This window comes from Aptenodytes forsteri, unplaced genomic scaffold (assembly GCF_000699145.1).
Source record: "Aptenodytes forsteri isolate BGI_AS27 unplaced genomic scaffold, ASM69914v1 Scaffold62, whole genome shotgun sequence".
Taxonomy (NCBI): Eukaryota; Metazoa; Chordata; class Aves; order Sphenisciformes; family Spheniscidae; genus Aptenodytes; species Aptenodytes forsteri.
The window spans coordinates 2037891-2063955 of record NW_008794595.1 but is presented as its reverse complement, the minus strand read 5'-3'; the positions used below and the strand labels follow the sequence as shown (position 1 = coordinate 2063955).

General features: G+C 37.7%; 1 protein-coding gene across 4 annotated transcripts in view; it reads right to left on the bottom strand.

Annotated features, from left to right (window-relative positions):
• The window catches only part of JPH1 (junctophilin 1), an 86553-nt gene extending 63924 nt beyond the window's left edge, over positions 1-22629 (bottom strand). For all 4 annotated transcript variants that reach the window (XM_009272639.2, XM_009272642.2, XM_009272641.2 and 1 more), the window contains exon 1: positions 21877-22629. In XM_009272639.2, coding sequence (XP_009270914.1) covers positions 21877-22604 — 728 coding nt within the window. In that variant the 5' untranslated portion in view covers positions 22605-22629. The remainder of the gene's footprint in view (positions 1-21876) is intronic.
• Between the last annotated feature and the right edge of the window lie 3436 nt (positions 22630-26065).

Here is a 26065-nt window from a genome sequence, read left to right as displayed (position 1 = left end):
CCCCTCCCAACTTCTTGTGCACCCCCAGCCTACTCACTGGTGCGGTGGTGTGAGAAGCAGAAAAGGCCTTGACTCTGTGTCAGCTCTGCTCAGCAGTAAGGAAAACATCCCTGTGTTATCAACACTGTTTCCAGCACAAATCCAAAACATAGCCCCATACTAGCTACTATGAAGAAAATTAACTCTATCCCAGCCAAAACCATGACATATATGAGCAGATATTCAGGTGCTACAAGGCATGTTTTGCAGAGACTTGAACTGCTTCAAGCTTTTTTTTTTTTTTTTAAAGTGAGACAGCCTTCATTACAGAGGCAGTAAATTGTGCAGTGTGAAAACACAGTAAAATATTTATAGAGTACAATATCTTTAAAATAACCAGAAAATGTAAAATTACATGTCTGCATAATTAATATGGTTACAACAATCAAAACATTTCCAAAACTTACTTTCAGAGATTGAAAATATAAAATTCATCAATTCCTCGAAATAAAGCATCCCTGAACGTCTAAAGAATTTTAATGGCTTTACCACGCTTTCCTGCATAGTCACTGCACTTAAATTCAGGGCTATACGGCTTCTGTATCTCTATGGACACATCATACTGCTTTCCATGCAGATCGCGCAGGTGTATGATACTGCATCCAGCTCAATACTGAGGGTTTGCAAACACATTCTAGAAAACCAGCAGAGTATTTTGGGCACAGCAGAGCAGTGTCAAAAAGGCAGCCTGAAAGTGTCCTTATTTGCTCTGTAAAAGTGCTCTTATTTTGGAGGCGAGTTGGATATAAAGCCACGTGCAAGAGCTGTTACACACATGACAAACAGTCCATTACACTGTGGATCTACTGCGAACCCTTCACACGTGCTCTAGTGGCACGCCTCCCTATCAACTGCTTATTCTTTCAGTACCATTATCAGAGATGGATTCAGAGGACAGAAAGACATCTCTGTTAAATATACTGCATACAACAATGCTACTGAATTGTGAATTCACATTAGGACATTTAAACCAGGCTACTGAATTGAAGAAGATGGATCTCTCAACTAAAATTGCAGGGCTTGTTTTTTTAAGCACTGCATTGGGTATGATGAAAAGGCACTTTGAAAACAACCAACTTTGGAAAAAGCAAATAGCACTTGTAGGGCCGATAGGATTACATGCATCACTCTGGATCAGGAATTGGTGTATTTCATTCTTCTGTGATGCTAAGTGGTGCACAAGAAACAAACACCTCCAGCACCCAGTTAGAGTGCACACAGGTAAGCATTCTTCCCACGACAGAGATGCAAGTCCCTTCTTCATCCTGACAGGAAAGTAATTTTTGAAGGAAGGAAATGTGACTCTTCATTCCAAGCTTGGGGAAGAGATAACAGGAAGAAAAAGGAAAAAACAAACCAAAACAAAAAGCCTCACTGTGTTTTTTTTCAGATTTATCCATTCTGCTTTCCTAGGACTATGACTGATCCAAAGTTATCAGAAGACTCTTCCCTAAACTGCTATGGGAGTTTTAGTCTTTCTCTGTATCATTTTGCACACAGTATAATGGAACAACTTTTACAAAATGTGAGGTTCCCATATGTCGTGGTTTAACCTCAGTCGGCAACTGAGCACCACACAGCTGCTCGCTCACTCCCCCCTCCCGGTGGGATGGGGGAGAGAATTGGAAGAGCACAAGTGAGAAAAACTCGTGAGTTGAGATAAAAACAGTTTAATAATTGAAATAAAATAATAATAATAATTTCATAATAATAATAATAATAATAATACTACTACACAAATGCAAATGATGCACAATGCAACTGGTCACCACCTGCCGACTGATGCCCAGCCAGTCCCTGAGCAGCGGCCCCCCCGGCCAGCTTTCCCCCAGTTTATGTACTGAGCATGACGTCACATGGTATGGAATATCCCTCTGGCCAGTTTGGGTCAGCTGTCCTGGCTGTGCCCCCTCCCAGCTTCTTGTGCACCTCCAGCCTTCTCAGTCGGTAGAGCACGGGAAGCTGAAAAGTCCCTGGCTAGTGTAAGCACTGCTTAGCAACAACTAAAACATCGGTGTGTTATCAACATTGTTCTCATCCTACATCCAAAACACAGCACTGTACCAGCTACCAGGAAGGAAATTAACTCTATCCCTGCCGAAACCAGGACACCATATAACAATCTTTGAACTTTCTGAATGCTCTTAGAAGGATGCCAAGCACTCTCCATTCCTCAGCTAGCTTCCTGTACAGAAGAGGACAAGCAGGGGGTGAAGACTGACGATGCTGTTGTGAAAACAGGAAGACAATAATGATGGGATATGGAAGAATAAATAAGCAAGATACCAACTTGCCAAAGTAGAGTATTGGGTGGCAGAAAGTACATAAAGGCAGAAGTACACTGGATCTCATTTTATACGGAGAAGTTTACGATGTCTGCTTTGCATTTACAGTAAAATCAGAATAACTGTACATTTATCAAGACTACTTTTAGCTGCATGTGTAAAAAACAATTCAGGGTACACATCTGAGCTCAAGATAGATGTAAAAGGATTAGTATGAAAAGGCTAAAATCAGTGCAATAAATAAAAAGGAAAAAAGGTACATCATCCCTCCCTCCCTCCCTGACTTGAGAAGATAGTAGAGAAAGACAGTCAGGAGGAACAAGAAATGAAACGTGTGCTATACAGAAGTGAAGGGCATTTTTTGCTGTTGTCTTAAATTCCCCCTCAGTGTAAAAGGTATTTATCACTTTGGGTAACAGAAACTTTTGCCAATAATTCAACATCTTTGGCCTTGCAGTTTAATGACTTGAACTTGCAAGAAAAGGAGGGATTCCCAAATCATTGATTTGTCTTCATAAGAAGGAATGATAAGAATTTAATGTCTGATATTTTTCAGAAATCCCTTAAAAAAGGCTATACATGCACAGACATTTACATTTATTCCCAGTATCAAAAAATATTTGCAGGTCACCAGTTTGACTGTTTTGGGACATTCTGTAGCAGGCCAGGTGCCATCAGATCTTAAAGATTATTTATTGGCCTAATAACTTCATTCATAAAATCTTCAAATCCTAAACTTTTGCACAACAAAGAGACAAAATGACAACCAAACTCAGTTTAACAGGTAAATTGATACTGAAACAATGTTAAGGGTATTTTACTCTGGATTTTTTTAAAAGCACCTACAAACATGCAAGGTGTAATACTATTCCCAGAAAGGTCACTGGGAGCTTAGCCACTCATTTGAGCAGTATCAGTCCCTCAGAGCGAGGAAGGCAAAAATCAGTCAGGACTTGCTTTCATAATGTTATGGACACTTTTTACAAGCAGCTTTTAGTGCACAGCAGTACCATAAGGGCACCCATATGCATGAAGTTTCCTATTTTTTATTTATATTATCAAACAATATTGACTCTAGACTATTTGGTGGGAGAAGAAACAGAAGGGACAGTACACTTCTTTCCTAAACTTTGAAAGCTGCCAACTCCACATACAGTTTTACATAAATACAAATATAAATACATTTGGCTTTCTAAGGGTTTCATCTCATTTGCATGACTTCTGGCATAAACTAACTGAAAAGAAAAGGTGGAGGGCTAAGTTTTGAGCACAATCAGCAACCGAGCAGACGATAAACATACATGTTTGTGCAGTGTAGAGAGCCGATGATAGCAGAGAAAAGATGGGCTACTGTATCAGCTGTTAGTGGACTATATTCCTGTTAAACGCTGATAAGCTCTACTCATGCATTGCCTTATTTAGTCAGACTTCTCTGCTGACACACCAATGCACAGTAACAAGTGCATATGATATTTCCAATACAGAGAGGCTTCAGCTCCTTCTTTTACTAAAAGCATAACAAATATTAAATGGCTCAGTGTCATTTTCTAAAGCGTACCGAAAAAGTCTTATTTGCTCATTTAAGAACACACTGCCAAGTAATGAAACTGCATTCTTAATAGTACGTAACGTGGAAACACAATGTAGACCGAAAAAAAAAGGGTAATAAAAAAATTGCAGACTTTTTCATAATGGAGATATTTACTCTCTATTTTGAAGACTAAGGAATTTACTCGAACATATGAGATGATGTTCAATGAGCCTGTAGTTTGGCAACTACTATTTTAAGAATGAGTGTAAGTTACGGTTTAGCTCTCTAGAAGTAATTCAACCTGAAGGTAAAACTTTTCATGCACTTTTTACCTACGTATATACCTGCATACTACTACTATGCTAGTCAGGATAACTCTTTTCCCAGTGCCTTTAGCTACATTTATTCTGTGATATGACACATTGAGAAAAGAACATTTTTACTAATGCTAAAAAACGACATCTGTTACCTTCAGAACCACTTCACTGGTCTCACACTCTCATAACCAGTAGGTTCATCCTGTTTCTTTAAGATATTTAATAATAGGCTGCTGTACTGAAGTGTCATTTAAGGAAGTCATCGTTGCTTTCATTGATGATACTACTGTCCATTAACTTGTATATTGCAAATATATTTACAACTAAACTGCTGCTTATCAAGATAAATTAGCAGAGAACATACTGTTCAAGTGTGCATCTCTGAAGTTTTGTCATCAAGTTTCACTTACTCGCTAAGTTGTAAAATCAAGTAATCCGTGATGGGTCTCTTAAGTCATTAGCATGAATTAACAAGATTCTGCTGTATATTATTTCACAACTACTGCCAAAAGGTCAGCTCTTGAATACAGGAGATCCACTGAATGTCACATATTTAGCTTCCTTTGGAACTATGATAATATATTCTATTAAAACTCACTCTGTATTGGACAATGCCATTAATCATGTTAGCTAGAGAACTCAGTTCATATCCTACTTTTTTTAGTAGAGGCTATATGGCCTTCACTGCTGCAGATGTACACCAGTACTCATCAGATTTTATGCTTAGAGCAGACCAGCTAGATTAGGCAGTACTTCTCTTTGTACACGTGGAGAGTCTGCGCACAAGCTTAACTGAAGAATATATACAATATACAATGAAACGCTGAACAAGTCTGCTCCAGAGCTGGAAGCTGTACAGTTGTATCAGCGCAGTCCTGGGCCTGAGCTAGTTAGCTCAGCTGGTAAAAGCCGTGAGAAGTAAGGCTGGTTTTCCACAATACAGCAAAAGTGCAACAGGATCACAGCCTCGGACAGAACTATACGCTCACCGCATACCCCTGCTCTCTTTCATACAAACCTAACGGAGCAGTTGTAGCCAGGTCACATATCTCTAACATGGTGCCTCACCATAACTAATTTGCTGAAAGGTCACACTGAAGTTTGTGGCATACTTGGGAAGTAAACTCACATAAGCAAGTTCTGCTGTGTACCAGATCCATTGGACTAATGTCCAGCCTGTGGCCTGAGAGCATCCACAGCTCACTAGGCAAATTCACCAAACCCAGGGCTGGGGTCTTGGCTGGACGAATACCCGGGGAAGAGCAGCACACAGGCAGATTGCTGACTGAATTACTCTGGAAGTAATAGCAGCCCACTTCTCATCATCGTCTTTCCCAGAGCTGCTGCCTCTATCACAAGGCTGGCTGGCTGCCACTACCAGAACTTCACAGCACATGCCATGCCCGCTCCTAAAGATCCTTTGGGAAAAAGCACAGCTGGGAGCCAGCTGCCTGAATGGCTCCAGCATCCTCTTTTTCCTTGGAAGCCTCTGTCGTATTGCATATGCAGTAAGCCACCAAGCATTCCCTGCCACTAGGTAAACGGTACATGCACCGAGCCAGGAAGTTTGGCACTACGATCTAGATGACCCTCCAGAAACATGCGCCAAACAAGCAAAGCTGAGGAAAACAGATCATGCTTGATAAGATGCTTTTATCTGGTTAACTAGTACACTGAGGATCTTTGCAATACAAAAGCAGCTGCACTGCAAAAAGAAGTAAGAAGCAGCAACCTGTATAATCAGCTTTTTCCATTGCAAACCCATGTAATCTGTTAATAATTTTTCTCACAGATATGTAAATCCAGAAACCAGATTCTCTAGTAGAGCATAAAACACAAACCCGCATCCTCAGTTAAGCTTTTCAAAGCAACCCCCCCGCCCCGATTTCCAGAAATATGGATATCCTCAGCAACTGAGCTGACCTGTCTTTCCAGAATAAATTCTGTCACCCTTACTCATATTGAGCTGTACCATACTCAAATTCCAGAGTTTTTTGCGACAGTGTGTAGAATGGCATAGCATTCAGCATGAGTAACAGCAGACAGAATGTGACATACAGATTCACTACAGAAGCTTCATTGTTTGCAAAGGGGAAGGACTAAATCTCAGAAAGTTTTATTAGTTCCTTTGCAATTTATAAAATAAGCCCTGAATTTTAGTTTTTCTGGGAATTATGAAGAGTGGACACCTAAGACAGCATACTGAGAACCTAAAGGTTTCCTTCAGTGGTAACTGGCCTGTCTTTGTACTTGATTATCCCTTATGGTCCAGCTGGGAACTTCTAGTATCTTGGCTTTGGCCTTTTAACTGCCTGTGACTCCCACAAAACATGCAGCTCACAAGAACACTGTTCATCAGTGCTATCCTGCTATCACTGGAACCAGTGGGACTTTTGCTGTTGATGTCAGCGTGACCAACATTTAATATTTCACCAATGGATTATGTGAAGAATAAATTAAAAACCTGCCAGGTTGAGCTCACACTTTTATCCTCCAAAGCTACAGGGTAAATGGACCATAAGCCATTTATCTGTTCTTTGATTAAAACTTTAGAAAGTGATGTTTCGTCTGCTCCTAAAGAGAGTAACATCACAGGAAGTATTTTAATAGGAAGGTGAGTTTTTTAAAAACTCTTGACCAATTTTTCCCCCTTCATCTGCTGAGCAGCAAGCTGTATGCTCCTTTCCAGCTTCTCTTCACTTCAGAATTAGCCGAGTAACAGCAATGATGAGTTGCTGATCAGAGCATGTAAAGTCAGCTCATTCCTTCAGAATGAAAGGTACAATAAAAAGCAGCAAAACAAACACCTTACCTTACTACCATAGTCTCATTATCATTTTTTGCATAATTGACCTCTAGGATTAATAAAGTAGACCTTAAAGTGTCCTTCAGGATGATGAAAGGGCAGGTTATTTCAAATTATAATATGGAAGCATTTGAGTCTTTTCATATTAAAATTCCACAAAATTCTCTCCATTCAGATTGTAATTTTTAGATCAATTTAATAAGAAAAGAATTTTCTCATATTAATAATATTAATACACTCCTATGCATGACAAGGATCCCCCCTATTGAAACTCTCCTGCTTTCACTTAGAAATACCAGAATCTGAATCATGCCAATCTTTCTTTGTTCTTGCTATTGAAGAAGGTAGGTCTTCCACTTTAAAATGCTCGTGCTTGAACTCACTGCTTTATTCACTAGGTTCAACATAATCCTCTTATCTAAGTTTCTTTTTTAAATTATAAAAATCTGTGACTATTTTCTTTGGCATAAATATTAAGCCATATTTCAGCAGTAGAAAGGCAGAAGAGACAACCATAATGCCTTGATACCATTCCCTCTAGTGGCTAGCAGCAATTGCATACACCCCAACATCCACGGGCAGAGACTAGTTATTTCCTTTTGAGAAGAAACTAGAGACTTGAAGAGTAGAAGTCTGTGATTTCTTTCCTGGTAAGTCACAGGGAAAAGAGAGAGAAAAAAAAACTTGTTTATTCTCACCAGCACAGTGCTTTTGAAGACGATATTCTTGGATTTAAACAAAACAACAGAGTTCTAAGAAAACCCCCACAGCAAATCATCTTCTCATTGCTGCTGTTATTATTAGTGCATATATTTTGCTAACACTTGCACAATGATAAGTAGACTAGGTTCCACCATTTCAGTCATTTAAAACATACACGGTAAGCAGGCCCCAGAATCTGTACAACTTAAAAGATGAGATGGAACACGTGGAGACAAATATTCCAGACAGAGTGGAGTAAGAGCAAATAAAAGAGCAATAGTAAGTTGTTCAGTCAGAAACAAATAGTAGCAACTTCAGCTCTCTACTGGTACTCTACAAGACACATGACTGCAGAGATGAAGTCTGCGAAGGGTCTGAAAAAGGCATAGGCTTCTCCCACTTGCTTGTAAAGAACATCATGGGTGAAAGCACAAAAAAGCTTGCTGAGGAAAGTTTGAACCCTTTGTGTACATATTCCTCCAGAAGCAGTACATAAACGATACTAGCTTTAAGATGATGCTGTATACCATGATAACCGCATTTTTTGGCACTGAATAAAGGGAAAAAAGGCCTAGTATTGTGCCTCTGTCTATAGGCATTGTTTCTGAGCAACACTGAACAATTTAATAGGATATACCAGAGCATTCCAACAAAAGGTGCCCAATTACCTTTCAGGATGTTCTCATGCCCTTTAGCCAGCTGATTACATGTGGAGTCTTTTCCCTTACATGCAAAGGGATTGCTCTGATGGCATCATTTCCTTTTTTCAGGCATTCAGGTTTTTTTCTTTTTCATTACAGCTACACAATAGAAAAACAAACAGCAGGAAAGGATGTAACTACAGACTAAGGTGACACTTGGTTGACCTTGGGATACAAGCGGACTTGTCTTGTCACATTCACAAAGAACAAAATCTCGCAGCCCTATCGCAGGGAACCTGACCACAGGCAACAGTTCCTTTGCAGTACAACATGAGCTTTTTGCCATGAAGAAATAAAAAGCAAGCTAGCAGTCTACAAAGTTATCTCATCACAAACATTTTTGGTGAGCATTTCAGTCAATTACCTACACGTTTAAATTGAGCATCTTTTCTTCATTCACCAATGCAAAGAGAATTGGAGTTGCTGCATCAACTTACTACTAGTCCTATTTATACAGTCAAGTACTGGAATAGCGTACTGAGAGATAAATCACCTTAGATCTTTAAGATAAATGTAGAGAAAAATCTTGAAATTACAAAGATTTAATTAATCTAAGGGAAGATTAACAATTTTCCTCTCGTTCTCTCCTTACAGAGGTCTCTGGAATAGATCTAACTCTAGAAAATCCTTTCTTTCAAATGATACAGAAAGTGCAGAAAAAAAGACGACGCTTAGCTCTACAGCTGGTCATTGTGACCAAATCCTCTCTTGCATACGTAAAGAGCTTTCTAGAAAAATGACTCATCTTATTTCAGAGTACCATGGCCCTCAGCAGTGGATCTGATCTAAATTACTATTCATTAAAAATACCCCCCTGCCAAAACAAACCACAAACCCAAAGAATACATCAGACATGCTGCCCCAGAGTGACCAAAAAAAAAGGAATATATCACATAAAAGCAGCACTATTTTCAAATTTTGAAGTGACAATAGTTATCAGAAGCTTTCAGTAAATCCTACTTTTAACCTCTTGAATGAAAAATGATATATATATATATAAAAAAAGATATATTTGAAACTCTGAAAGAAGATCTAATATAAACCAAAAACTTTTTTCACTTGATGTGCTGTAAAATGCAGATTTCTAAAATGCAACACAGCATGAGACCAGCAGCCAACAGAAATTGGATGGTTATATAATTTGGTGGTTAAGCAAAGATATTTTTAGTGCTTCGCTAATCCATCTAATGCATTTCTTTCCAACAGAAGAAAATGCATTACGCTGATAGCAATAACAGGGTCAAAACATGGGGGTGTTGACAAGGAATTTACATTTTCTAGAAAATAAAAAAGTATCTGAAATTATTCCTGACAGTATCCATTCCTAAGCAAGGCTTATCAGTGGTTGGGAATGTGTGACATTTACACATAAATAATTGAACAGAAGAGCGAAAACAAAGAAGGAAAACTTTCACAAAAACGCTTCAAACAGCAATCTCATAATGCAAAACAAGCTGATGACACCTCAAGATAATGAAGCAAATAGAGAATTAAGTGTATAGGCAATTTCTGAGTGACCTATGAAGTTTATGCTACATGGGAATCCTGAAGCAACTTCTACTTTTTCTGAAAACAACAGTACTCTTTGGAGAACAGACAGTAAAGCAACCATAAAGAGATACTAATATAATTTTATAATAGCTCTAAAATGCAAGACTTCAATTTTTTTCTCTCAGCTCCTTTTTACTACACTGTTGCTGCATTAATGTTAAATGATTATATTAAGTAATAATTCTTGATGTATTTAAAAATCTTTCACAAAAAAATATGACTATGAAAACTAAGAAAAGGTGGGTTTACAATGCTTACTATTGGGGATATTAACAGAATCTTGCTATTCATTTCCCCTTATATTCTACTTCATATTCATCTTGGAAGGAACAAAACATACTTAAACTGAAAGCATGGGAATAGGAGGGGCAAAGCACACCAAAAATACTTTTCTGAACAGTAAATATGCTTGAAAAAAAATAACCTGAGTTAAAACACTCCTTACTCTAATCTGAAACAAAATACAGTGGACTTAACTGTTAAAAGGTTATTAATAGACGGAAATATCAGAGTTGCGTACAAAATGCTTGTTTCCTCAGCTGACTTGCACCTAAGCAAGTTCAATTTCCATCTCCCTTGAAACTTCTACTTGGAAAATGAGACAATTCAGTGTCAAAGAACAGAGTAAAAGATCAGAACATCTTGAACATGCGAGTTAGTTTTACTAAGGAAAAGACAATAAACGGTTTCAGGGTCAGACAGATGATATCAAATGCTTTTAAGTTTAACAGTGAGTGTATAAAAGCAGATAATCCAAGAGGAAACTGACACCATATCTCTGTAAAGTGCATTTCTATGCAAAACCGGAACTATTTTCTTGAATGGATTAAGCAATGCTAGGTTATACCACCACTCAAACATGCATTTTCACATACTGGCAAATTCAAGGCAAATTCATTCTCTTTTTTAGAGAAAAGTATCTTTTTAAGTATCAGATTGGTTGTACTGAAAGCAGAATAGAATTCCTTAAACTGTCAGGGGCCTTGAACAAGCAAGCAAGGTTTCTGAAAATAGTTTAAGCTGACTTTTCTCAGACTGGCTTATGAAGACTCAGGATGTTCTTTAAATTGTCAACCAAAAATGCCTGCATTATTACAAACAGCTGATTAAATATATTATGAAATAGCAAATAAATGGAAGGACTTTTGCTGTGAGGAAGCCAGCTCACAGGTTTTGCCAGACCAACACTTGTACAACCCCTACTCAAACACCAGGGCACAATTCAACATTTCTGAGGACTTTTTTTATACTGGTCCAAAATTTAATAGTGTTCTATATCAAAAGGATCCCAGTCTGGCTTCATCCTTGCTGGAAACAGCAAAAATCTAGGTGTATAACAAAGTATCAGAGATTTCTGAGAGCTTACCTATCTGTACTGTATTCCGAGCTTCTTGAAAGAGACATCAGCTCTTTCATACTGTCCACTCACCACTAAGGTCCACGGCCAAAGTTCATCATGTTATGCAGGGACTGTATCTGTCAGCAGTTAACTCACAACTTAACTATTATACAAGACCTCAAGACCATTTTTATAGCTTTTTAATCATCGTAAGTGCACGGAACAGATGAATTCAAATCAAATATCCATTACATCTCAAAGTTGGAACTTAAGAGTGAACTGTTGAAAGTCATTTAGAGCATATTCTGAAAAACTAAAATTTGAAGGAAACATCAAATCAAATTTAGCACAAACTCCTTAGTGAACTTATTCAGAACCGTCATTTTGACTAATTGCTCTCTGCATTCACTGTCCAGAGACCCAGCAAAGCTAAAAGCCAAATGCTATCCACTTTTCTAATTCTTCTGCTAACAAAGGTTCATCCCAGGAGCTCCACTAAGCAGTTTTTCCATCAGAAATGCATCACATCTGTGCGTATCACAGATACAGACTTTGACATGAAAATGCTCAGTGTCTTTTCTTCATAACAAGTAGTAATATAGCAAATTATATTTTTGATAAAGTTCCATTATGAACAAGTAATATGACTAGATTTTTTGCAGGTGATCTAAATTTTGAGCATACAAAATATACACTATTTTTATTTGTCCCATGTCAGTCTTTAAACAAAACCTGTTTCTGAAACAGGTATAAACTCTGCTTCAGAAAAAAAACAGACTCTTCACTGATGTGGCATACCCTAACAAACATCGCTTGAGATTGTAAAACATCCAGTATGAGTTTTTTCTGATAATTCATTATCAATTGAGAATATAAACCTACTTATATCAATAGTCCTACTTGTACATTGCACCATTAAGAAAGTCTGAATGCCTGGCAACATTAGACCTCCCAATATGAATTATTTCTGCACAAGGAATCCAGCCACCATGAGAAGGGAAAGCCTCTTCACCAGAAACTATCAACTATTACTTCAACAGATCTGTACAAATGAAACATTTTTGAATATCAGAAAAGGTCACCAGCTTATCTATTCTGTTGATATTTATAGAACTGATAAATGCCATTCCCACCTTTGTCGCTAATCTGTAATTTCCAGAAACATACTGTTCTCTGAAGCACAAAACAATGCTATGAATGGTAATACATTTATGAACATTCCAGAACGTGCATAACTACTGGATTTTTAGTAAAATTGAAATTAAGCCCTTGGTCAAGATAAGTGAAGGTAAAAGCAGGACTCCAGACAGTAAACATAAGAAAAAGACACCTAAATGCTTAAGGTGGTTCACCACTGCATCTGCACAAAGCATTCTGACAACTGGCATCTGTTGACTCACACTCTTTAACTTTTGGTTCCCTTATTATTCCTGAAATACATTTTGTATCCTACTGCTTGGCAATATGTTCTTTGTCTTCAAGATATTCCTAAGATGCTTATACAATTGACATCATAAATTCCTGTAAGTGACGGAGCTTAAAAAGTGAACTTGGGCTGAGTACACACACAGAACCAGTTCCCGTGAAGTCACTTCAGCTTAGTCATAACTAAGATTTATTGGTGTTATTTCTTTTCCCTATGGAAGTCAAGTTTCTAACCATGAACAGGTATGAAAACTTAGCTCCAAATAAGAGCAAATCAGGGGTATGATACATGCCCATATCTGCCAAAAGATGACCTCAACAGTGAAAATCTTTGAGTCTCGCTTGTTTCCACATTTGGATTTTAAGTCCTTTTGCGTAGCTGTAAGACATAATCCAACACATTTATTTCTGAAGTGGTTTAAAAATTCAGAGAAAGAAAGATCTTGTAAAAGCAGCAGCAAAATGACCTCTCCCTCATCTTATATATGCCAGTAACCGAGGCAATCACAAAGAGGAGGTGCTGCATTACAGCAATAAGATAACTAAACAAGCCTTAACAGCAGCCTACCAGATTCAGAGTGGTAAGAGAAAAGAGAAGTATATGCCTTTCTTCTTAAACTCCTAGAACAAAAGAGCTGAGAACTCACATTTAACTGATTTCATATTAGCCAGACGCTAATAAGGAAATTTCTGGCTTTCACGTACAACACATCTTTTCCCATCAATCCCTGCTTTTAATGTAGTAGGACCAAAGTGTAGCATTCCTCACCAGAAACTCTTTAAAAACTAAGTGGAGGAACTTAAGATAAAAAAAAGAGAAGAAATGCTTAAGCGAATAAAAAATTAGTTCAGAAACTGATTATAATGGGATGGATTAAACAATTGTTTTTCCCAACCAAGAAGGTACATCACTGGATATCCACAGGGCTCAGGGCTGAGAATCCATGACGTTCATAAATGCTGGGGAAAAGGTGTGAAGAGCTAAGTGGCAGAATTTGTGAATGTCAGCGTTACAGAAGAGAAGTCTGAGGGACAACTGCAAAGAAGGGCTGCACAAAACTCACTGATCACTTTTAAATGGCAAATGAAGTTCAGTTTAAGTGTAAGAGTGATGTGCAAGGCAGAACAACTCTAACTTCATACATATAGAGTAAGAGGCTTTGAGGTGACCTCAGGAATGAGCTCTTGGGAGATTACATCTGTGTAGTAGAACTTGGAAAACATCTAAAGAGGACAACAATAATAATCAACAGGTTGTTGCAGATGTTAAACATTTACATGGGTTTGAGGGGAGACAAGCTCATAAGGAGAAGTCTACTCCTGGACACTAGCCACAAAGAGACTGCGCCTCTGCCTCCCCCGACAATGAGAGCAGAAAACTGTAGAAGAACAAAGAAGCAGAAAAAGTAACAATGTACAAATAGAGCAGCAATGAAAGAGGAAAATAATAGTGAGGTAGGCAAAAGAAAGCAAGTTGGTGTATGAAAATATGTACCAACATCTATTAGATATATAAAATAGAAAAATGCATTAATCGCCAGAAAAAAGAACAGAAGTCATAATATGTATCACTGATCAATTAGTATTCAAACAAACAGCATTACTCATTGAACCACACCAGTTTTCAGAAAATTAAGCAATTATTATTTGGGAAATATACAATTAGATCAACATAGGGGGCATTAACTAAATAATTTAAATTACTTTTTCTGCTGTAGTTGTTCACTGAAAAACATCCTACTCTGTAGAATACTGATCAACAATGTTATAGATAGATGACAGCATGTTTTCTTATTTCTTTGAAGAAAGAAGCTGGGAAGGTTCTGTATTAATTGGTTTAGTCTTTGAGCAAAACATCAACTAAATTACTCAAGCTCTGACTAGTACTACTAGCCATATGTAGGTAGTTGTACTAAATACAGTAGAAATATAAAATATCTTTTTGTTTTTGAGAATATTTTTATAGCAATCAATAATGTAAGTCTAATGGCTTTACACTCTGGTTCATATGTGACTAACCAGTACAAATGATCCAGATTTTGTTTTTTAAATGGAGATTTATTTCCATCACAGAAACTCTCCTGAAAGTCAATAGAGACAGATGCTGTTTGCAGCTTAGCTTTTGAACAATTGTTGTAATATAGATCAAAACGGAGACACTGTGTAAAAACTAAGGCGAGAATCTGCATAACAACTCATCTTCTTTGGCTACAAAAAATATTAGTCTTTTGCTAGTATATCTCAGTATCATCAAAAAAAAAAGCATTTGTGTTTTCATATACATCTGCTGGGCTGCCACTGTAAAGATTCTTTCAGCTACTAAATTAAGTATTCGGGAAACTGGGAAAAAAATCCTTACCCATCTGAACAAAGAAACATTTCAAAAAGGTTTGTGTATTAAAAAAAGGCTTTCTTAGATGGTTACTTTAAAAGCAGTGGTGCAGTGTCGGTTCATTTATGTTTTGAAAGCAGAGAATATTTTCAATCTTATATTAGTCATCTCCTGATTTTAAACAAGTTAGAAAAGCAACCCTGGGGTAACAATTCTATGTCTAATACAAATACAAAGTAAGATTGGCTAGACTCCAGAACTGCCTTTTTTTTTTTAAATATATCCCTATTCAGACTTATGGCTGCAGGTAGGTGTATTTGGATATCAGTAATTTGATCAAAAAGTTAAATACTTGAGGCTTTGTTAAATTTCCAGCTGAGGGATAGTACAGGAGTAATTTTGCGTATTTTCAGCCATGTAATCTGAATTCTTTTCTACTAAGAAAAGAAAGCAAATCTGTGTGACGATGTTTATACAATTTGTATATTTCAAACAGATGTATTATTCATCCCCCAACAAATAACAGAGGAACAGTCCAAGCCTATATTCTTTTACCAATGAGTTGTTTGTGAAATCTGAGTGAAAATGTGCCCCACTGAAGTTAGTCCTATAACTCCCACAAGATTCAAGGAACATATGGTTTCCTCTAAAGAACGCAGAATTAACATTAAAATTACTATCCATAGTAGCTCAAGATTTATTTTAAGTTTTACCACAGCATTTTATTTGTTATCTTCAAATAGACTATGTAGTAAAATGATTAAAACTGATTTTGTTTTGAACTTAAGGCAGCTCTTTGTACTAAAGCAAGCAGTCTTATATAAATACCTTTGGTATTTGTTGGATCCTATTCCTAAACACAACGTTCATATTTCAGCTATAATAAGTAAAGCATCTCAAAGATGTGTGAGGCACTAGTCTTGAAAGTGTCCAGTTTAGTTTCTTGAGTAAAGTGAGATTGGTAGAGTCAGCTAAATCCATCATGGAAAGCTGTGTCCGGTGCACATAATTCAGTGCCATTTGGAATGATTGGCAGCTGCCATCTAGTGTGGACACAAACTATACTCCCACATGCATATAATTCCAGCTCTCCCTAGAAATCACAGCTTGTTCAGGTCAAGCTGAGAGCACTGGTCACACAAGGCAATGAACGCAACAAAGGAACTGGCTACTAAGCCATTTAGTACTCCTTCCTGACGGTTCCACACACTTCACATAAACCCACCACATGCAGCACAGCATGCTGAAACTTACTCTGCATTGAGGTTATGAAAAACATAAGCAGTGGTTTCTTATATAGCCGCTGTACCGCAAACGCTAGTGCTCTGGGGCAGACAACTGAGCCGCGCCATTCAGGAGCAGGTGCTGCCTAGTGACTTGAAGCCAACGCTAAGCGCCCAGGCCCAGGCCCAGGCTGGGGCAGCGCCAGGCCAGGCCTCGGGGAAAATCAGAGTTCTCTAAATTGTCCTCAGCGTGGAACATTACACAAGCCAGCTACTGGCTCCAGGAGGCCACTATGACAGTGAGGGAGAGCCGGGACCCAAGAAAGTTCAGGCTGTGGCAGCTGGCTCACTCCCAAATGAAGTAAATGTTGTTATACTGGGTTTCTGCTACCAAGTCAACCCTCCTGCAGCCCCTCCACCAACTCGAGGCTCCTTCGCAGCCACGCAGAACAAAGCGGGCTGCTCGTGACACAGGATCACACCCAGAGTTTCAGTAGTTTCTATTAAAAAACAAAGGCTGAAACTAAGCCATAGCATCTGTGGACTTGGACACAAACATGTTAAAAATAAAACTGAGCTGTCTAAAAAAGCTACTCTGAAAAAGAAATCTCTGCAGAAAAAGACACTGCTGAATCCCCCTTCAGCGCTCCCCTTAAAAGGTCTTCCTGACTAGAGGCTTGCTAGTCACTGCTATCTGAACACAGACAGCTAATTAACAAGGAGGAACTGCTCTATCTTATTAGTTGCAAGATATTAATTTTACTGTTATCTTGATCTCGGGTCCTTTCACAGTCTTTTGCCTGTTTCTTTCCTTTTGTTGCGCACTGCCATTTTCCCAGACTGCAAGGTCTCTAGAGGGGGTAATTTGTTTGTGCAGTGCCTAACACAAAGGCACCATTATCCTTCACCAAACCTCAGGTGCTCATGTAATGAAACCCCATTACAATATTGCTTTTAAGGTGGTCAAAAGTTCTCACAGCATGTTATGACAGTACACCTTACTTAAAACTCACTCACAACTTTGGAGTAATTAAAAGGGTTTAGCTTCTGTGGAAAAGAGAATAAAAAAGAAGATAAAATTCTTTAACCTGCTTGTTTTATGACCTGAAAGATCAATGGAGTATAAGGAAAATATCAACAAGAAAACTTTTTTTTTATTTATTTTGCCCTTTCCCTCCACATAATATCTTCTGATTCATATTCCTTACTTTTACTGTACTTTTATCTTGCCCCTCTGTGTCCCTGAAAAGTTTTTTTCCCCTCAGAGAGTCAACACTTAAAGGAGAATTTCTAGTTGAACATTAGCTAGAAAAAATCCAAAGGGAGAAAAAAAAAAAAGGCCTGGCTCGGAGAGCTCAATTCTGAACCCCTAATATTGACTTTTCTAGAAAGAATCTGGTATATGAAGGGTTTTATGTAAACTAACATCATTCCTTCTGCTTTCAGTGCTACATATTTACTTACAGGACAGATACATTTAAAAACACCCAGTGATACTGAGTATTAGAAGGTAAGTTTATGTTCAAACTCTGAAAATTAATTCCAAAAATATTACAGTTTATACCATCATAAGTATTGATGAGGGCAAAGTGAATAAAATACACTAAATAGCTCCTGTAATAAGAACTTAAGTGATTTTCATACTAGGAAAGAAGTGCTCTAATATAATTCTTTTTCATATTGAACTGCAAAGGGATAACTCCTTTGAATAAGATACATGACAGCGATGAAAAGGAAGTTCAAAATCCCTACTGTGAGAATTATTTGATATCCTCAAAACAAGTTCCTATTTCACTCTTGGTTGAGCAGACATTGGGGCTTTTCAATATCTTTCAAAGGGCTCTTCCAAATGTACATCTTCCAGCATTTGAAGCATTTCACATGTGCTTGAAATAACAGAGAAATTAATTTATTAAAAATTTCTGAAAGGTAGCTTTTCCTTTTAGACACCAAGCCCCCAAAAAAGCATATAGAGTAAACCTGACTGCTTTTAGCACAAATGGGTTAAAGATGAATTTGACCTAATTACTGCCTATAATAATGATTTTTTTTTAAAAAAAAGCCTTTTAATATTTTAAAAGGGAAAAATATTGAACATACTTCTGAAATTCTTCAAATTCTGTGATTTTTACATTTACACCTTAATATTTTGTCTTAAATACAGCTAGTAAAACTATAATACACAATCAAGACTGTTAAGCTGTGCTATCACTTTAAAAGCGTTTTTATTCATTGCTAATTTATAATCTGTTTTGGATACAGATCTGTGTAGCAGAGGCTGGTAACTATTTCCCTGATACAGCAGCTTTCTATACATCACATGATTTTGTGATCTGCTATCTCTTGAGAAATGCTGCTATTACATCTAAAACACCTCAGTACAAATGCCTTAAAAACCCAAAGGCTGAGTCACGGGAGCCAATGTAAATTCAGGCTCAGAGAAGCAACATTTAATGCAACAGATCTGTGTAGCAGAGGCTGGTAACTATTTCCCTGATACAGCAGCTTTCTATACATCACATGATTTTGTGATCTGCTATCTCTTGAGAAATGCTGCTATTACATCTAAAACACCTCAGTACAAATGCCTTAAAAACCCAAAGGCTGAGTCACGGGAGCCAATGTAAATTCAGGCTCAGAGAAGCAACATTTAATGCAACTTTTAGATTTTTCTTTGCACACCAAACTGCCATGATAGATTAAAGAAGACTACACAGATTGTTAAGGAGGACTTTTAGACATAAAAAGACATCAGGAATATAAAGCAAAACAGTGGTTGGTCTTGTTGATGACTGCGCGGACATCTGTCACAGGTCAAACTACCAGCCAAACCTGTCATGACCAGCAGGGAGCTATGAAGAGGAGTATGGTCTGGTTTCATTTGGCTGAGCAAACATTTTGGGAATAAGCAATACACAAAGAACAGCATACAACTCAAAGTTGCGTGGAAAAGGAACTCTCTCTCTGGCTGAGAGTCAGGGTTTTGAGGTCTTTGGAATGGAAACCTGTACATTCGATGGTTTTTGGGGTGAGAAACATTCTATCTGGAGAGTTCTTCCACTAAGGGAATGGAAACCTACAGTAAGCAGGTGTTGCTGGTGACATCTGCCAGGTCAGAAACACAGAAGGTTTTACAGACCAGTGCAGTGAGGTTATGCCACATGGGCAGAACCACCTTTGTATTACACATTAGAGAAATGAAAAAATGAAATGAAGAAATGAAAATCCTCCTGGATTTTTCTGTGTGGTAGTGATCGTTAGGAAACAGACAAGACCACCATCCGCACATTCATCTAAGACATTGCAGGAATGCTAATGTCTGAAGGATTAATAAATTATTAATATATCAGTTTGGTAAAAAAGCAGTCACAAATCAATACTGGTCCTCAAGCTTCAGTGGGACAGAAGCAAGTTCTCTCATCCTGAAACCGTACCAATCCGGTCAGTCTAGAATTTAGCAACTGTCCGAAGTGGAAGTTTCTTTCTCAATGCTCTCCTAGAATCTCTTCCAGATGATCTGGCTTTTAGACAGTCAGCGCTACTGACTCTGCCAGTATGACAGTCCCTTAGTTCACATAACGCCGTGGCCTTGCTCCCACTGGTTGATACTAAAGGCAGTTCTGAACACTTGTGATATGGGAAGGGTTGTGCCATCCTTACTAGGTGCGTCTAACACGCACTCGCAAGTGAAACTAATGTAATCTTTATGCCTGATGTTGCCTGACTAGGTGTCAGGTCTCTTTGCCTTTGACTCAGTGCCAGTACAGTTAGTGCAAAGGCTACTAAAAGAGAGGAAACCTGAACCTGCCACCTTGCTATCCGTACTGGTAGTCATGGGACTGTTTCAGAGAGATTCTCAGCTGAAAAACCAAAGGAATAGCCCACGGTCACAGCTGCACTACAACTGATGCCTTCTGTTGTTGCACTTTCAAAAACATATTTTCAAGAAATAAACGTTGTTTTCATGGACTGTTCCAAAAGAAGCAGTTTGAACTCTGTTCTTCACCTAAAATTGAAAGGAAGGAACAGCAAACAAAACACTTCAGAGACATATCCCTTCTTAAAGAGGGAGTGCATACACTGTGCCTTGTAACCTAATGGTCTCAGACTACAGCTTTTTAATAGCTTTATATGGACTCAAAGTGGTGACTCACCCTATCAACACATCCCATCACCTCAACTTTTTCAGAACTAGGGCTTATGTACTGACAGAACATGAATGGGATCCAGTAATTTCTTAAAGTTAGCTATTACTGCTCTGCTTTGCTAATGTGGTATGCTGTCATATAATGCCTTACATATATTTATAGAAGTAATTGAGTATATGCTACCCTCTAGTTACTTAGGTGACCAGTGCTCAGAAAGCGTACTGTTAAAGAACCTAACTTCTTCATGTTTGTGTCTCACCTAATGAGCCATCCATGTATTCAAGCTTTCCCACTTATGCAGTTTTCCATCTTTTCTGTATTCTTTATGACTGTCAGAAAAAGGATAGTCACTGAGCACACACTACTGACCACGCTAAATCAGGAATCAGTTGTTCAGCTCTAAGTGTAATGTGACATCCTCTTTCTAAAATAGCATGAAGATTTTCTTTCGTGCACATTTCTGGGCTCTTTTTTTGGTCCATAGCATATTTCAGGAAAAGCCTGCCTGGGGAAACAAACTAAAACCAACAACAGAGAAACTGCCACAGAAACTTATTGGAAGGCATTAAAAATTAAATAGCTTTTTAAAGAGCTCTCAGACTTAATAGTAAAACATATTAAAATTGTCTATACTGATTTAATTTGTAACAATTCCATTTCAGACAACTTTGCTTGGTTGTTGGTTAGGAGTTCAAAGTGAAAACAACATTTCTTCCCCCCTACTAATACCTGTACCCTTCTCCCATCCCAAACACTTGGCAGGGGGGTGGGGAGAAGATGACTACCACCATTTGAAGTGGTGGTCATAAGATCCAGATGAATTCAGACTGCAGGAGAAGCATGCTCCAAAATGAGAGAGTCCTCATACAGAACTCTTTTGGCAGATACTGTCCTGGCAACCAAATCAACAACCTCTAAGCACAAGAGCCTCGACCATTGTTCTTACACTGTTCATACCACAGTCTCTCAGATAAACAGATGCAACTTAAGATGCTCAATGTCAAATGGGCAACTTCAGAGATGCTCAGATGCTACCCAAAAAAATCATCAACACAATAAGCGTAACTGGAGCATGCTTATGGGAAGATACTCAATCTTCACCTCACATCCCCCAAATCATGCTCTTATGTTTCCTCACCAGTTTTATTTTCCAAACAGGTTTAAAGGCATAATGCAGCAGCTCTTGAGTGAAAGCAGAAATGTATGAGTGGTGGAAAATTACTTTCACAGTATATTATGGAACATACACGAACATCTTTACTCAAATGAGTTGAAGTTCTAAGTTTCATATGTGTAACGTCACTAAAGTCAATGGAGTTACGCATATGAAACTGAAAGGTGAGCAAGTACTCACTAAAGACAACATTTACGCCCTTGCACTTTTGAGTCTTTTGTCAACAATAAGAGCTCACATATTGTAACACATTTGTGTTTCTGCAAATTCAGTGATGAACAAATATATTTTGCAATAACATACCTTGAAGTTGCAATTTCCACTTTGGTTCTTGCCATGGCAGCTGCTCTCTGTGCACCCTCTATTGCTCTATCCACCTTTTCTCTAGTTTTTGTGTTTCGTATTGGTATAAGTTGCTTTCTTATTCCACGGACCAAAACGTTATTTTTATATTTTCCCTCTTCTTTGGTGCCATCTGGAAACATGGTACATCCATATCCATGCCTCCTGTTATTTAGCCATTCTCCTTCATATTTCATGCCATTTGAACGCTCACTAATACCAAAACCACTGCGCTTGTCATTCTTCCATTCACCCATATAGGTTTCTGTAGTGGTGGCATCAACATGGTCTTCCATAGGGCAGTAATCACAGTCACCGTCTCCAAAACTAATTGTAGAGTTGGCATCGCTAGAACTAATTCTGCTCATAGCAGCATCACTCCTGACAGAGCTCCGTTTGCTAGATATCGATGACCTAGATTCAGATTTTCTAAGTTTTATACTACCAAGAAGGGATCCTCTTCTGAATAAGCCTCCTTTTTTCTTAATGCCCATGGCTTCTGGATCACTGTGGAAATTGAGCACAAAACCTCCTCTTGTTCCAGCCGGACTGTCTGAAGTGACGTCGTGCAGAACAGTGCCGTTGCTCTGCTCACTTCGAAGTGAAGCTAGAGATGTTCGGAGGGGTGAACGGATCACAGTCGCCATGCCATAGGGTACACTCTGACGTACACCATATCCATGTCGCATCCCTCCTGTCCATTGCCCCTGGTATGTACCTTTTAAAGTAATAAGGAGAAATTAAATTTAGGAAGCTGTAGAAGACCTAGTACCCTACATCCAGTATGCTACAGGCAATACTATGTTGTCAGCTCTGTTTTTGGTAAGAAGAAATGCAGAAAAATCACAGCACATGACAGAGTAGATAAACTACTTTTCTTGCTTGTTTTTCTTATAAATTATTTTTCTGCTTAACAAAGCCTTCACTTTCCCAGCTGAAGTAATTTATTTTGGCAACTAAGACACAGTAGCTATAATCATAAGCATTTTTTGAATGGATCTGCCCATGGAAAAATTTTCAAGAGAAATTTCTAAAGCAGGACTCCCTCAACACCTTTTTAAGGCGGTCAGGTGGGGACGTGGTCAGCAGAAGCAGAGCCACGTTATATGCAGTCAGCTGGGGAGGGAGACAGGGATGGAGGGAAGGGAGGGAGCAGAACACTCATGGCTCTTGCCTCCAGCTGCTCACAGAAAGAGCAAGTAGGAGTAGTAAACGTCCTGTTATCCCGGGTTTAAGGTAACTACAGACCTCTCCTTGTCAGGACATATTTGACAATCCACCAAATTGTCTTGTCTTCAGATGGGCCTTTGGATCCACTGTTACAAACCTCTATTCTAAAATTAAACATTTTAAAGTTTTTGCATGTACTTGAATGGCAGAACAAAACCTCAGTTTATGTTACTCTTCATGAACGCTTGATATCAACACTTTTTGGTATCCCCAGTACCATAAACATGGCACTGCATTCTGCATTATGTTGTGACAGAAAGATCAGAAACATTAATCCTTTAGCACTTTTTTTGCCTTCCATTTGTTCTGCAGTACATAAGAAAGACAAGGCAGTAATAAACAGAATATTGCACACCATTCTATCATAAACACATTTCATTGTTGCAATCATAACTATTTTTGTAATTTTTTTTTTTTTAAACAGCAATATAAGGAAGAGCAACATGGTATTTGATATGAGAAGTCATGGATATCCATGTAATGGAATACATGCAAAGCTGCATCTGAACCAAAACCCAGCATTATCAGATTACTACCGCAAACAATTTTTTTCTTGTATTCTCAAAAGGCATTTTCATTTTGATGAGATACATACTCCAGCGTCTGGTCTCTGAAAGCTATTTGTACTAGATGTTGCAAAGGAAGGTGCCAGGAACCCCACAACCAGCAAATACAAGATATAATTTGCTTTCTAAAAACATTTCACTCCAATTCCCATTAAACTGCTTTAAGCTCCTCAAAATGAAGTCTCTCGCCCACCTAGCGCTGCTTTTTTTTTTTTTTAATAGCTATTTTGAGTCTGAATATACTTACAGAAGGATGAATAAGCAATCTTTAAAATATCTTTCTTTGATTTTGATCTGCTTTAACTGGAGCACCTATTACAAACTATTCTTCAGAGAACTAAATATCAAATGTCAAATTCAGTGACTGACTAAATTTTTGTGAAAATATTTGTGAAATACCTGCAGTTTTAGATGTAGCTCAAAGCTTCATTTGCTTTGAGATTCGATCTCCTTTGTATAAGCATACTATTTTGGTCGTGTACATGTCAATTATCTATCAATTACTGCTTTACTGTATTACCTCTTCTGCTAATTTATATTTCAATGTTAACATGCAATTAAATTTGCCAAGTGTGCTTTCTTTAGTCTGTAATCCTACATAGGTTCCACAACATAACTATTTTGTGTTGGTAGAAAATTCTACCAAGTGGAAGGTTTTTGTTTTAACAGATGGCTGCTGACACAAACAAACAACTTCCTTAGCTTCTTTCTCATTCTCTGTATCCTGGATACCTACTGCTGCACTGGTTGTAAGGGTGCTGAATCTAGAAACATGATTATTTTAAAAAACTCAGCATATGGAGAAGAACAAATAGAAATATGAGCACAAAGCACTGGTATGACGTATTCTGTAAATACTGCAAAAATACAGCCACATTGTAATTTTTTTCTTTATTAAACAGACATTTCCCAGAAATATATTAATATTTTATGAGCATAATTGACTACATTTTTTCCATAATATCTGGCTATGGATATTTACTGCTACATACAACAATCTGTCTAACATTCTGCACCAGTTAATTTCATTTTAAAATGAGAAATCTAATTCTGATTTTGATTATACCGCAATATTACATTAGAGCAGCAGCTCATAATTATGGCTCTCCATGTTGCTATTTGAGTGTCCGACTCGAAGTAGAATCAACTTATTTCAGCATGAAACTTTATAAAAGTACAAAAGGTCAGCCTTTTTTCTTTCTAATATCCTGATTTAATTAATAAACATGCAAAGCTCAAAAGCACTTAATTAATTTAGGACTTGTATTTTTCACTATTCTGTGGAAAGACGTGGAAGCCGTCGCTGTTGCCCATAAGGGCATTAAAACAAGGACAACTGATGGGCTATTTACTTGTCCGATTTTTCTTTCTAGTGGGGAAATAAAATCAATGCCAGCTTCTTCTAAAGAGAAAATAGTCAATGAGAAAATGGAAGATTCATAGTGAATTGGTCCTCAGAAAGTACCAAAGATATTTAGTTAGAATTTTGTGCAGTCTTGCAGGTAACAACTATCTCTTCTGTCATTACAAATCCATTAAGGGAAAGTCTTCTGATACTAGTGCTAGAAAGCTGACTCATTTTCCTTGATTTTTGCAACTCACATTTTAAAGGAAAAATATTTTAATGGCATATGGAGGACAGTGTCCAGAATGCAGATACAAGAGACTTGTACAGTAATTTGATTGACAATATCAGACTCTTAACTGTATCATCTTCAACAGAAGAAATTTTAGAAAACTTTAAATACACAAGATAAGGTATGTTAATATTGCAATATAATTAAATACTACAGCATATAAGACATGATAAAAAAAGCTTTTCCCATATATGAAGATACAAACATATGCAATGTTTACCTATCTCTATATAGATATAAATACGAATGATTTATCAACAAACACACCTTTCCCCATTTCTTACTATAATTGACTGTTCAAAGCAGTTCCAGTAAGGGTCAACTGTTAAAATTTTAATTAACAATGTAATTACCAATTTAATTTAAAACTATATTTGACCATAAAACAGTAACATTGTTCAACATTAATTTTCCAAAAGCTAGGCTTGGTATCCTTTGTAACTGAAGAAACATTCAGCCGCTCTGCTGACCATCTACCTGGTGCTTAATTGGTTCCCCTGAAAAGGTGTTCATATTTTGAGCCTGAGCACTATTAGAAAGTATATATTTTGCTTCTGTTTTTGTTGGCAAGTTGCTGTAAGGTATAATTTCCTAACCTGCCTCCTTAGAGTTACATTGTGCCATCCCTCCCAAAAAACCCTCAGTATATCTTACAGCTGTAAATGTCATTGCCTACTTGCGGCTAAAATTTAAAACTATGCTGTGTGAAAAAGCTGA